Source organism: Lethenteron reissneri, chromosome 9 (assembly GCF_015708825.2).
Source record: "Lethenteron reissneri isolate LAM-NWPU_2019-01 chromosome 9, ASM1570882v1, whole genome shotgun sequence".
Taxonomy (NCBI): Eukaryota; Metazoa; Chordata; class Hyperoartia; order Petromyzontiformes; family Petromyzontidae; genus Lethenteron; species Lethenteron reissneri.
Window position 1 is genome coordinate 9748820 of NC_083787.1, and position 14610 is coordinate 9763429.

General features: G+C 51.0%; 1 protein-coding gene across 1 annotated transcript in view; it reads right to left on the reverse strand.

The window, feature by feature from the left end:
- LOC133340358 (atrial natriuretic peptide-converting enzyme-like) overlaps positions 1-13742 on the reverse strand; it is a 30742-nt gene extending 17000 nt beyond the window's left edge. Inside the window, exons 1-2 of the mRNA XM_061548502.1 lie at positions 13585-13742; positions 13134-13212 (exon numbers count right to left, since the gene is read on the reverse strand). Coding sequence (XP_061404486.1) covers positions 13134-13191 — 58 coding nt within the window. The 5' untranslated portion in view covers positions 13192-13212; positions 13585-13742. The remainder of the gene's footprint in view (positions 1-13133; positions 13213-13584) is intronic.
- Positions 13743-14610: the final 868 nt, after the last annotated feature.

Genomic DNA, 14610 nt, shown 5'->3' on the forward strand with positions numbered 1-14610 from the left:
GGGGTCGAATATTTTACCCGGTGGCCTATGGCGTGGCCACTCGCCAACCAGTCGGCGGCGGCTGTGACGGACGCCTTTGTCCAGGGCTACGTCCTGGACAAGGGGGCTCCCGAACGCTTGCTGACCGACCAAGGGAAAAATTTTTCGAGTAAATTACTGCAAGAGGTGTGCGACCTGTTGGGTACTAAGAAGGTGCGTACCTCCCCGTACCACCCGCAGACGGACGGGATGGTGGAGAGACTCCACAGGACATTGACTTCTATGCTGTGCCAGCAGGTGTGTGAGGCACATGTTGATTGGGACCTGCAGGTCCCTGGGGTCCTCGCCGCGTATAGAATGGCCCCCCATGCAGCTACGGGGTTTTCCCCGTTCTATCTGATGTACGGTTGGGAAGCCGACCCGCCCATGGAAACGCAGCTGGGCCTGCCCGCACCACGAACTAATTCGAAATTGGCAGAGCATATTAAATTTAATATTCATAAGCTGACGGAGGCAAGGGAGGCCGCACGGCTTAATTCGCGGGCTCGCCAAATTGCAAACGAGCGGTTGCGTGCACGGAAGGTGTCGGTGCACAACTGGGAACCAGGTGACAGGGCCTGGCTGCATTGCCCTCAGGCACCTTTGGCTACGTCGCCTAAGTTGTTCAAGCCGTGGCGGGGACCCGTGGAGGTCGTGCGGGTTGCACGCCCCCAGTGCGTTCAGATAAAATGGGGAAAACGCCGTTGGTACGTCCACCCCTCCCGACTGAAACCGTTCTCGCCTCCATATGGCCTCCCCTTGTGTCGTGAGGGCCGAGCATGTGACGTGACCGACGACCCCAAGGGGGAAATGTCTTTGCCTGATCCTCACATGTCTCCGCCTGATCCGCTCCCAGGTGTCTCGGAACTGACAGCTGCCGACCACCGGCGGCCGGATCTTCGCGGCGGGGCCGGTCCTTCCAGGCCCGATCCGCGCCGTCTAGAGCTGCCGGAGCCACCGGACGGTCGCCAGCGTCCCGTCCCATACGACGGACCGGCCAGACGGACTCGCGCTAGGTCGCGCTACTTTTTATGACCTACCACGTGAGGAGTCGAGGCAGCCGGAGTGCCTCGTCACTGCGTTTAGTCACAGAGACACTTGGCGCGTTCGTTTTCTGGAGTTCGCTTTTATTGTGTTGTTCGTCGGGCTGTATATTGCTTCTTATTTAAGTGTTGTTGTTGTGTTGTTGTTGTTGCGTTACAGGGCACACTGGGGGGTGGGGTTTTTTTATTACTGCGTTGACGTTGGGTTGTGTTGTTGGTTAACAGCCGGGCCGGCTGCAAGCTATGTAGGAGGGGGTGATGTAGTGGTGATACGCGCTGGGGTAGGCATCGTGTGCCAGCGCGTAATGATTGGCTGTGTATGTGGTGACGTGCGCTGACGGTGGAGGATCAGGGGTCAGCGCGGGGTCGTGGGTTACGGGGTACTGATTGGCTGTGTGCCGGTGACGCGCTGAGAGGGAGTGATCAAATGGCAGCGCGGTGTGATTGGTGGAGTAGTGTTAACACGCGCTGGGGAAAACGGATCGTAGAGAGAGCGCGTCGTGATTGGTTAACTAAGGAGCGATGCTCACGTCGACGTCCGCATCAGCTCCGTCTCCCGTGAGCAGGGGCTATAAAAGGGGATGCACACAGGCGTAAGGGTAGTATGTAACCAGCGAAGAATGAAGACGGGGATCAAAGAGATAGGGCCCTGCGGTACCTAGTCCCGCTGTCCTAACGGGACCGGGACTCTGTGTAACCCAGAGGCGAGTGTATTGTGTGTAGCCATAGGCATAGGGTCTACACGAGCCGAATGCATTGTGTGTAGCCAGAGGCATAGGGTCTACACGAGTCAAGTGTATTGTGTGTAGCCAGAGGCATAGGGTCTACACGAGTCAAGTGTATTGTGTGTAGCCAGAGGCATAGAGTCTACACGAGTTAAGGGGAGTGTATAGTACAAAGAATAGAGACCACACGTTGTATTGTGACACGTCAAGATTTAATAAAAGTGTGTTACCCGTCAAGAAGTTCCTGCCGTCATTTCCAATACTTCAACTGGCGTCAGAAGTGAAACGGTCTTCCAAGCATGGATACAAGGAAGACCCGTCGGACCCACGGGATTGACCGCGGGGACAACCTTGACGACTCGGGCCAGTTGGCATCGGGGGGTGAGGACGAAGAATTGCCCACGCTGCAGGATCCGCCGACGGCGCCGGACGAGCGACGGGGGACCGATGCCGTGCTCCGGGAGGCGCACTCCCGTCTGACGGAGCTGCTGCTCTCTGCCGCGTCCATCCTGGCGGAGATCAGCTCGTCTGGAGGAGCGGGGACGGCGGCGGACATTCTACAGGGTCGCCCCGCAGATTCCCGCCAAAATGACTTGGCGATTCCCGCCATTTCATCTGCGCCGACTTTTGGCGGGAACGGCCATCACCACGTGGCAGCGGTTCTTCAAGCGCGCCCGCTTACGTCACCGACGCGCGCTGCAGACCGCCATCAGACACCCGCCACTGGGGCCGCCATCTTACGCACAGACGGGGCGGCGGTGAGGAACCACGAGGCGGAGGACGACTTCATCTTTCAACAGCGCCTTCCCACATTGTCAGCCTTCAAGGCGGAAGGCGGGGACTGGGGCCAATTTCAGCGCAGGTTTTTGGCGCATCAGGAGATGTCCGCCTGGTCCGACGCTACGGCGCTGCGGGCACTGCCTGCCATGCTGGACGACAACGCGCTCGCGGCCTTCACGTCCGCACGCAGGTCGGACCGCTCCACGCTCAAGGATGCGCTGGCTCTCATGGCCAAGGTCTACGGTCCTCCCTCGGCGTGTCGCCATCAATTTTATGCAAGGCGGAAGGCGGACACGGAGACCGTGCTCGCCTATCGCACGGCGTTGCTGGCTCTCGCCGACGCCGCGTTCCCTCGTATGGACGAGGAGGGCAAAGATGCGATGGTTTTGGAGCAACTGCTCAAGTTGGCGCAGGACCTGGGGGTCCCCATCAACACGGCCGACGAGATCGATATTTCTTCCTTGCGGGTCACTACAAGTATACAAGCGCACGAGGTCCTTCAACGTAAACAGGTGGTCGTCTGCAACGCTGCCGTGGCCTCGGCTCCGGGCCCGGTAGTCACCGAACCCCAAGTCGTCAGCCCACGAGAGGAGGCGTTCACCGCGGGACGACCGGGGGACTGGAGGTCGGGGGGTCGTTCGCCTCTGCGATCGGCCCGCAAGCTGGAGCAACCGAGATCTCCGACGACCCTCATCACGTGTTATAACTGCGGCCTCTGGGGCCACGTGGCGTCCGGCTGCCGCGCCCCACGTCAGCGCGCCATGGGACCTCGGCTGGACGACGAACAAGGCCCCAAGTCATCCCTACAAACCCCGGCGAGTCGCGGCACCTCACATGCTCGGCCCGCATACTCGACACGCATGGTCCGTCGCGTTGCGGCGGAGGAGAGCCGGTTAGGGTTCGGGGATTCGGTTCGGCGAGGGGGGTTCGGCCGGGTCCGGGGAGACATTAAATGGTCGGAGTTGGGGCACAGAATAGTGGCTGCCAGAGCGAGTTCATCCGTCGTTACGGGATCTATTGATGGGGTCGAGGTCAGGGTGTTAGTGGACACGGGGGCATCGGCGACTATTATATCGGATCTCATTTACAACATTCTCCCTGTACAATGTCGTCCGCTGCTTCCAGTGGATGTGCCATTTTACGCCGCTAATGGGGGATCGTTGGGCATTATCGGTCAGATTAGGGCGTCTATTTGCATTGGGGATATCAAATTGTCGGGACCCGTTTTCGTTTCGTCCTCCCTGGCGGTTCCTTGTCTATTGGGCACTGATTTTTTGGCAAAAATGCCCATCAAAATTATCATTGATCAGCGTTGCATTGAACTACCATCGGGTCGCCGTATTTCATTTTTGACGAACCCTACTGAAATTCGGACGGCGTGCGCTACGATACAAGCGTTAGCAACACAGACCGTGCACGTGCCCCCGGGTTCACAAATGTTAATTCCCCTCCGGTTGCGGAAACCATGGGTGAGGGAGACCTCGGATCAAGGCACGCTTTTGGGTCCTTCTAATAGGGCTGTTGGAGGTCTCGATTTGTCGGTGGCTCACACTTTGGTTGGGGCTGACAGGGATCCGTTTGTCAGGGGTTTAAACGCTGGGTCGCGGCCGGCCGTCATTCAGCAGGGCACCGTGCTAGCTCACGCGGCACGGGTCCCTGCGGAAGAGCGGCTGGTTGCGCAGGCTGATCCGAGTCCCACGCAAAACGTTAATCCGAAGGAGGACCTCGAATGGGTCGATTCGCTGTGCGCGCGACACACAAATGCCGATGCTCTGTCGCGATTGTTGCCTTGTCACAAATGTGCGTGCTTATCGGGATTGGCGCGCTGTAGACCGCCAGTTACGGAAGGCGAGGGGGCATTGGTTGCGACCGCGGGCACACCAATTGGGGATGGTCCCGCTACCCCAGGGGGTCAGGACTCGCTGCTCTCACTGTCGCTGATTGAGTGGGGCCGTCTCCAAATGGCGGACAGCTCTCTGTTAGCATTGCGCCGAAGGACGGGGGGTTCCGAAGGTGACCATGAACGAACTGGCTCCTACGTACTTAAGCAAGGCCTGTTAATGAGATGGGACAGTTTGTCCCGGCGGCACGCGATTGTGGTGCCTTCTGCTGTGAAGGGGAAAATTGTCTTGGCCGCACACGAACGCCTCTTGCATTTGGGAGTTAACAAAACGCTTGCCCTGCTTCAGCGTGACTATTATTGGCCGGGAATGGGGAGTGACGTGGTGAATATTCTGAAGGGTTGTGTTGAGTGCGCCAGACGGAAACCACCGCCCGTGGCAGCTAATCCACCGCTGCAATCTATTCAGGTCTCGCGCACCAACGAGCTCGTTGCGCTCGATATTCTGGGGCCTTTTCCAGTCACGCCTAGGGGTAATAAGTACCTGTTGGTGGGGGTCGAATATTTTACCCGGTGGCCTATGGCGTGGCCACTCGCCAACCAGTCGGCGGCGGCTGTGACGGACGCCTTTGTCCAGGGCTACGTCCTGGACAAGGGGGCTCCCGAACGCTTGCTGACCGACCAAGGGAAAAATTTTTCGAGTAAATTACTGCAAGAGGTGTGCGACCTGTTGGGTACTAAGAAGGTGCGTACCTCCCCGTACCACCCGCAGACGGACGGGATGGTGGAGAGACTCCACAGGACATTGACTTCTATGCTGTGCCAGCAGGTGTGTGAGGCACATGTTGATTGGGACCTGCAGGTCCCTGGGGTCCTCGCCGCGTATAGAATGGCCCCCCATGCAGCTACGGGGTTTTCCCCGTTCTATCTGATGTACGGTTGGGAAGCCGACCCGCCCATGGAAACGCAGCTGGGCCTGCCCGCACCACGAACTAATTCGAAATTGGCAGAGCATATTAAATTTAATATTCATAAGCTGACGGAGGCAAGGGAGGCCGCACGGCTTAATTCGCGGGCTCGCCAAATTGCAAACGAGCGGTTGCGTGCACGGAAGGTGTCGGTGCACAACTGGGAACCAGGTGACAGGGCCTGGCTGCATTGCCCTCAGGCACCTTTGGCTACGTCGCCTAAGTTGTTCAAGCCGTGGCGGGGACCCGTGGAGGTCGTGCGGGTTGCACGCCCCCAGTGCGTTCAGATAAAATGGGGAAAACGCCGTTGGTACGTCCACCCCTCCCGACTGAAACCGTTCTCGCCTCCATATGGCCTCCCCTTGTGTCGTGAGGGCCGAGCATGTGACGTGACCGACGACCCCAAGGGGGAAATGTCTTTGCCTGATCCTCACATGTCTCCGCCTGATCCGCTCCCAGGTGTCTCGGAACTGACAGCTGCCGACCACCGGCGGCCGGATCTTCGCGGCGGGGCCGGTCCTTCCAGGCCCGATCCGCGCCGTCTAGAGCTGCCGGAGCCACCGGACGGTCGCCAGCGTCCCGTCCCATACGACGGACCGGCCAGACGGACTCGCGCTAGGTCGCGCTACTTTTTATGACCTACCACGTGAGGAGTCGAGGCAGCCGGAGTGCCTCGTCACTGCGTTTAGTCACAGAGACACTTGGCGCGTTCGTTTTCTGGAGTTCGCTTTTATTGTGTTGTTCGTCGGGCTGTATATTGCTTCTTATTTAAGTGTTGTTGTTGTGTTGTTGTTGTTGCGTTACAGGGCACACTGGGGGGTGGGGTTTTTTTATTACTGCGTTGACGTTGGGTTGTGTTGTTGGTTAACAGCCGGGCCGGCTGCAAGCTATGTAGGAGGGGGTGATGTAGTGGTGATACGCGCTGGGGTAGGCATCGTGTGCCAGCGCGTAATGATTGGCTGTGTATGTGGTGACGTGCGCTGACGGTGGAGGATCAGGGGTCAGCGCGGGGTCGTGGGTTACGGGGTACTGATTGGCTGTGTGCCGGTGACGCGCTGAGAGGGAGTGATCAAATGGCAGCGCGGTGTGATTGGTGGAGTAGTGTTAACACGCGCTGGGGAAAACGGATCGTAGAGAGAGCGCGTCGTGATTGGTTAACTAAGGAGCGATGCTCACGTCGACGTCCGCATCAGCTCCGTCTCCCGTGAGCAGGGGCTATAAAAGGGGATGCACACAGGCGTAAGGGTAGTATGTAACCAGCGAAGAATGAAGACGGGGATCAAAGAGATAGGGCCCTGCGGTACCTAGTCCCGCTGTCCTAACGGGACCGGGACTCTGTGTAACCCAGAGGCGAGTGTATTGTGTGTAGCCATAGGCATAGGGTCTACACGAGCCGAATGCATTGTGTGTAGCCAGAGGCATAGGGTCTACACGAGTCAAGTGTATTGTGTGTAGCCAGAGGCATAGGGTCTACACGAGTCAAGTGTATTGTGTGTAGCCAGAGGCATAGAGTCTACACGAGTTAAGGGGAGTGTATAGTACAAAGAATAGAGACCACACGTTGTATTGTGACACGTCAAGATTTAATAAAAGTGTGTTACCCGTCAAGAAGTTCCTGCCGTCATTTCCAATACTTCATATGTAAGGTTAGTAAGAAATATATTTTTCACCCGGGCAACGCCGGGTACTTCTGCTAGTTCACTATAAATCGTGGTATGTTGAATTCTCCTAAAGCAACAAATAGCTTTCTTTAAACAGCATATACTGCAAATACAGGAACGTAGCATGCAATTTTAACCCTTGCTTACGAATATAACACGTTACGTAATTTTTTTTTATCTTTAGGATTAAGAGCTTGTACACTATTCCTAGTCACACAGTGTGACCAATAATCACCTTCATGGGACTTCCTTTGCCAGTACCAAAATATGATAATAGGTTTTCCCCCTTTCTTTCTGGCAACAAACCAGGTGTTAAGATGTTAAAACACCAAACTGAAACCTTTTACAAGGAATCATGTCTGCATTAACCACAATGCTTGTGGTCAGAATACACCTTATGGCGTCCTCTGGTTTAACACCGTTTGAGACGAAGCTGAAAAGAAAGCTGTCTCTGGTGTGGACCAATCAGTTTCAAGGACAACTTCAACTTTAAAGTTATTCACCGTGTACTACATTAATGTTTTCGAATACAAATATGAATGCATACATTTTATGTATACTTATGCAAACAAACTCCATACACCTTTTATTTAAATGACATGCATTTAAAATCCAGGAATCGTAACGTCACCCATGATGTAAAGACAAGTCTATTCTTGTGTAGTCGGGTCTCTCACTTTCAGGTCACGTCGGTGCCACTTCTCGTTTCAACCCAGATTAATCTGACTACTGTTCAGATTCTAGGGAAGCGATTATTGTGGGTCGCGTCTTATCACTGCCATGTCTTTGAAAAATCTCGTTTTACTCGTAAGATAACATTTGTGGAAAATCTTTGTTCATTCAGCAGTAGAGCCGACTCGTGGAAGCCGAAACCAGCTGACATGCCGCACACCAGTGCCCACAGTCCTGCCCGCACACGTACTAATTCAGGTGTTTTAGAGGCGGCTCAGAGGTCAGAGCACTGAGCTGGCACTGCCGAGATTCTGGGTTCTCACGAATAGTGAGTTGATGGTCTCAGCTCAGTCACCAACGATTGGACAAAATAAACAACAATAAACTTATATTTTGACTTCATTTTGCTCCATCCCAGACGTGAAAATGTAAATTACAGCTGTACTGTATATTATTTTAAATGTCGTGTTACGTACATTATTTTCTGTAGCAAAGTGTGTGGCAAAGTTCTGCCTCAACTGTGTGACCAGACAAGCTATTTCACTTGTCAGTCCCACCTGAGGTCGTATTGTCGTTCCAATTTTTTTCGTTCCAATTTAAGGCCTTGACACAAGTGTTTGTCCTGCACAGATGCCATATTTTCTGTCCGTCTGCTACAGCAGAGGTGTAGGGAATTCCAAAAAGACCTACATCTCTGCTTTATTGACCTGGTCAAGGCCTATGATACCATCAGTAGGACTGGGCTCTGGGTTGTTCTTCGTGCTTTCGGAGTCCCTGACCCTCTGCTCACGATCATTAAGGACTTTCATGATGGTGAGCGGGCCCGGGTAAAACTACGTGGCCGGGAGTCGGAGCCTTTCCCTGTACACCTTGGGGTGCGACAGGGATGTCCTCTGGCTCCCACATTATTTAACATCTATTTTGACCGCGTAGCTCGTGAAGCCTTCAATAGCTGTGCCGGGGGAATTTCCATTTGGTACAGATATAATGGGAGGCTGATCGATGCCCGGGTGCGATCAAGGGATGGCTCCCTATTGGTCAACCACGTTATGTATGCCGATGATTTGGTAATAGCTGCTCATTCAGAAGAGGAGTTGGAGACGCTGCTGCTGAGACTGGAGCGTGCCACTAAGAGGTGGGGCCTTACCATCAGCCCCACCAAAACTAAGCACCTGCCTGGGTATTTTGTACCATCGGACACTCCACCCCCACAACTCCCAATTGGTGATGGGGCAGTTGTGGAGAGAGTAGAGAGTTTCCCATACCTGGGCAGTGTGCTTATGACCGGCTCCAGTTTATCAGCAGAGGTCTCACTCCGAATCAGTCGAGCGGCAATATCTTTTCATCGGTTGCGTAACGCTGTGTGGAAGCTACCTGGTCTGTCGCTCCGCACGAAGCTTCAGGTCTTCTCGGCCACGGTCATTCCCTCCCTTCTCTACGCTTGCGAAACGTGGACCCCCCTAGTGGAGCATCTTCGCCGGTTGGAAACATTTAGGCTGGCCTGCCTACGATCCATCCTGGGTTTAACCAGGCTGGATTGTGTGAGGAGCTCACAAATCCTTGAAAGATCTGGGCAAAGTCCCATCAGTGAGCTCCTCCGGCAGGCAAGGCTGCGTTGGCTGGGTCATGTAGCCCGCATGCCCAGCCACCGCATGCCTAAACAGCTTTTGTTCGGCCGGATCGAGGGGGCTAGACGGGCGCGGCACGGGCTGGAGAAGAGATGGAATGATGTGGTACAGGAGGACGTGAAGCTGAGTGGACTTGCCGATGACTGGTACCAGCGGTGTCAAGATCGGCCTCAGTGGAGGAGGCTCGTGAAGGACGCTACTGGGCAGTTGGAGGCAGTCGCCCTCCAACAACAACGGAGGGCGGAGGAGCGACGCTCACAACAACGAGCGGAGCGCCGGGTGGCTAAAGCACAGCAAGTTGGTACAGTAGGGGGCACAGGTGGTGCATCAGCCAGTCATCTCGGTCATCTCGGTCAGTCGACCCGTGGCACCTGGGTCTGCCCCGTGACCTCCTGCCAGCGGGCGTTCGACACTTCACGTGGCCTCAAGGTGCACTTGGCCTGGCACAAGCATCGTGGTGACGTCACCGCCACTTAGTGGCGAATGGCGGTTGTTGTTGTTGTTGTTGTGTCTCTCTGCATGTGTGTCTGCCTATGTTTTGCCGTGTCTGTGTTTTATCTTAGTATGTGTCTCACTCGGTGTGCCTTTGTGTGTGTGTCTCTCTCTGCATGTTGTCTGCCTATGTTGTTTCCGCGTCTGTGTTTTATCATTCATTCTTACCTGATGATGGTTGCTTGTGTTGCAACCGAAATGTCGTATTCTATTATTATTTGATTTTTTTTTTCTACGTGACTTTACCGAAATAACCAAAGAGTACAGTGGTTCTACTTTAAGTGGGACCAATTTCTGCTCTGGTCCAGCGACTAAAAAGTATTGCACTTGCCTCCTTGAAATTCGAATGGGTAGTGTACTCTGTCTCGTGACAGGACACAACAGTACAATCGGCAGTGGCGGCTCGTGACATTTCCATTAGGTGGGGCTGTTGTGAGTGACTTTTGAAAAGATGGTGTTCTAATTAAGAAAAACCTTGTCATGTTATTGGCCTTCCCGTGAAAGTGATAGAACTGTCTTATCTACCAACAGTAGGCATTTATAAACAATATGAAGCAAAACAACAAAGCACTCAAATGCTGTCTCCATGAACCTCAAGTCCACACGACACAACCCCTTTGAGACTGCCAAAAGCCGTGACCTGTTACATTTGCACAGTGCGACCTCGCAGCGTGACATCGTCTCATTACAGCCATGGGTGCCTTTTCCCCACCTTGAATGGGTCTCAAACGGCGTGGCTAAAATGTGAAGCTAATCGCAATGAACGAAGGTATATCTCTCACTCGGACACCTTCACAGCCACCCCCGGATAAAAATCAGGCTGTGGTGTTACAGCGGTTTCTAATATGAACTTTAAAATGTTATCTTCATTAGGCAATTCACGTTGAATGAATCGTTGTATTTGATTTTTTTTAACACAGAAGATGCATTTCTAAATTATCTGGTTCAACAATTTTAAGAATAGTTTTTACTACTGATTTGAACGTTCCGGGCCTTTTTAACATGTAGGCTTTTGCGACCAATATCATCCATAATGCAGGATTTTTGGGTTAGATCGCGTAAATATATAAATGTGTCGTTAAACCTGGCACCACGCGACAGCCAATTAGTAAGGTTTGTCATGTAAACAGAACATGCCAATCAGGTGACTGATGAAGCTAGTTGTAATTACTGGCGAAACGTCGTACTCAGATTGTAAATGTTGTGGCTTGGCTCTCCAACACACCAGTGTGCTGGACTAGTAAGGAATTTGGCATGTTCTGTTTACATGACAACCCCCTTACTAATTGGCTGTTGCGGGTGGTGGCGGGTGGTGGTGGGTTTAACGACACATTTATGTATTTACGCGATCCAGTGCCGGATTAAGCTTGTACGGGGCCTGTATAGTAAGTAATTGTATTTTTTTTATTTTCTATACAGCCAGATAATACGACAAATCGCTAACCTTAAATACCCAGTCGTTCATAAAAGTTGAAGGCAGTATAATACAATAGTTATAGAACAAGTGTAGAATCACTGAACTGGAATTGATAGCTTGAAAGCATCTAGCACGGGGCCTTTGAAAGCGCAGGGCCTGTAGCTACTACATATATGTAGCTACTACATATATGTGTAGTGTTGTAGATTTTAGGTGGATGACTTCTTGTCTTTTCTTTCCGGGCCACTTTATTCACGATGTCAACATTACAGCACTTAAATTTCGATTTAAAGCTTTCGTGACTTGCAGGGATTCATATTCTTGGTTCTTTCGGTAAAGTCACGTAGAAGGGAAATAATAAAATAATAAAAAATTTTACAATAAAATTATCACGACGTTTCGATTGCAACACAAGCAATCACCATCAAGGTGTGAAAACCACAGCAAGAAAATGTTCTTGCTGTGCTTTCTCCGTTTTCGTTTTCCCATGTGTTTCCCCCGATTTGTTTCCTGCATTGGTATTTGCATGTCCATGCACGGTTACACTTCCCTTCCCCCACCTCTACAGCCTATGTAAGTCCCTGTACGTTATCCCTCCCGGCATCTTTCTGTGTGTATGTCAGGGGCGGTTTCTTCATTAGGGCGATTGGGCGACGCACCACCAATGTCATTGAACCACAGAGTCACGCTAGCCGTCACTGTGCCTCTGGATATAGTCCAATCAGCGTCATGTCACGTTCTGTGGAGTACTGCCTCTTTTTGGGCGATTTCACTCCGGCTGAGAATCGCCCCGAGTGGCCCCATAGACTTACATTCAAAGATGTTTTTTTTCGACCGGGGGGCGCTGCAATGCATTCTCTATGGCTTCCGGGAGGGCTCGCCCTAACGTGCTTACGTCATCATACGTAAGCACGTTTCATCAAACAATATAATTTGTCGCCACCTAGTGGAATCTTTAATAAAAGAAACTTGAGTGGATTGTATTAATAGTGAGTATAGAAACAAACAAGATGTATTGTAAGAGTCACTTTATTTTTCATTAATATTAAAGAAGTGAAGTTGCCTTTACATGCTTAAGCTGTTAATTTATCCATTGCATGGGTGGACCTTATCCTTATCAATCATCCAGACATTTGCCCCCCCTGAGAGATTTTGCAGGAGCCGCCACTGGTGTATGTCTCTTGGTGTGGTGTTCGTTGTGTCCCTCTGTACTGCCTAAAACACCTTTCCCTGTGTCTTCTTTGTGTATGTATCTCTGCTTCCTTGTACCTCGTGTCTGTTCACGAGTCCTTATCCTCTATTTACGTTGGTGTGTTCAACCTAGAAGATGACCACAATATTTTGCAGTCTTTTGAAATACGTGGTCAACCAGGTTTAGTGTCTAACTGTGTTGTTGGTCGATTGGGTTGCATCGCATTATATTTTTAAGGTTTGCTGAGTTCGCGTCTCCCATCTTCTTGCTGTATTTGCCTCCGTGCATTTTATTTCTACATACGTGACTTTACCAAAAGAACCAATGAGTATAGTAATTCCTGCAGTCCCGGTGTGCTCTGCGTGTGATGTCCCTCTGTGTGTTCCCTCGCGCCTCTCCCATCTTCTTGCTGTATTTGCCTCCGTGCAGTTTGCCATTCTCTGTACGCTCTGCGTGATGTCCCTCTGTGTGATCCCTAGCTGTGTGGTCTACAGCTATTTTCACCTGAGGGCGAGCGCTTGTGTTATGTTCGAAACGTCGTGATTTATTTTTATATTATTTTATTGTGACATACGTGACTTTACCGAAAGAACCAATGAGTATAAAGCATGACATTTTTTTGCATGATCGTTACTGCTTTATCAACTGTTCAAGTCATTAATTTCCCCAGTGAGAAACACGAACATTCAGGACTTACCTTGGGCACTTAACAGAACCGCCAGGAGAGTTAGAAGACGTAAATAATTCCGTGCCATTTTCCCCTCTGTTAACTTTAACTGCGACACAACCAATGGGAACAACACAAAACGAAATACAGTAACATCAGAGTTTTTTTTTAAACATAGATCAAACGTTCGCAACTATACATTTAATTCTACAATGTTGCGACATCTAAATGCTGGAGAAAACTCTCGATACCCAACCAATATTGTCAATTAACGTCACTGCAATGTACTCCCCCTCTCCAAAAAAGAAGTGCAAGCTTATCTGATGATGTCTTATCTGAGGATGTCTTCAGCAGAACTGCGAGCACCTGCGTAGCAGTAAGTGAGGTTGCGACACGTAGACAATGCGTACACACACAAACAGAGAGAACGCAACACGCGCGTGCAGCACGTCGAACAAACGTACAAGTTATAAAGTCTTACCGGCGTTTGAGTTGTACACGTCTTTAGCGCGCACACTCACACGCTCATCCACTCGTATGGAGTAAATACATTGTCGTACTTAATCTAGCGGCAGGTTTGATTAGACAGACTGACGACGATGGTGACGAGTGATGAACACCTCCAATGCAATGCCACTCACGTTCCTAGGCGCACGGCTTGGTGAAATAGTTTGTTCACTATGGTACCGAATGGCTATGAGCAAGTTTAAACAATGCACTCTCATACCCCCCCCCCCCCAAACCGGTTTTCACCACCACAAAACTTGTTCCAGGTAAATTCAATGCTTTAAGAAATACGACCCGACACGCTTCAGAGGAGACGCAGTAAAACATTTAAATCTGGGATGGCAAACCCACATTCGTTCCTGGATTATCTTTGCCACTTGGGTGTATAACTAAGTTGCCAAAGCCTAATTTACCATTGTTAATTTTAGCGATAAAGCTGTAAATAGTAAAATTGTGGCATCCCAAAGTAAAGACAAACACAATAGTAACATCATGGGACCTCCCTTACCAGTATCAAAATATAAGAATAGATCTTTGTGCTATTTGCCTTTTGGCGTCCTCTGGTCTAGCACTGTTTGAGACTAGGCTCTAAAGAAAGCGGTCTCTGGTGTGGAACCAATCAGTTTAAAAGACAATGCATCATATACTACCAGAGCATGTTTTTTGTTTGCACGCTTATCACAAGTATATGTGGTTAATGCAGACATGATTCCTTGCCAAAGGTTTCCGTTTGGTGTTTTAACATCTTAACACCTATTTTATTGGCAGAAAGGGTAAAACCTATTCTCATACAACTAGCTTCTTTGCCCGTCCTAGGACGGAAGCTGTAATATTTACGAAAAAAATCGAGCAGAGTATAATTGTATCTTGTGTAAATTTAATGGCAGTGAATCTTGCACAAAACTACGTCATCAAACACTTCACTGCAGTGCACTGTAGCACTGTATTAATGGCAATTAATCTTTTACAAAAGTACGTCATCAAACACTTCACTGCAGTG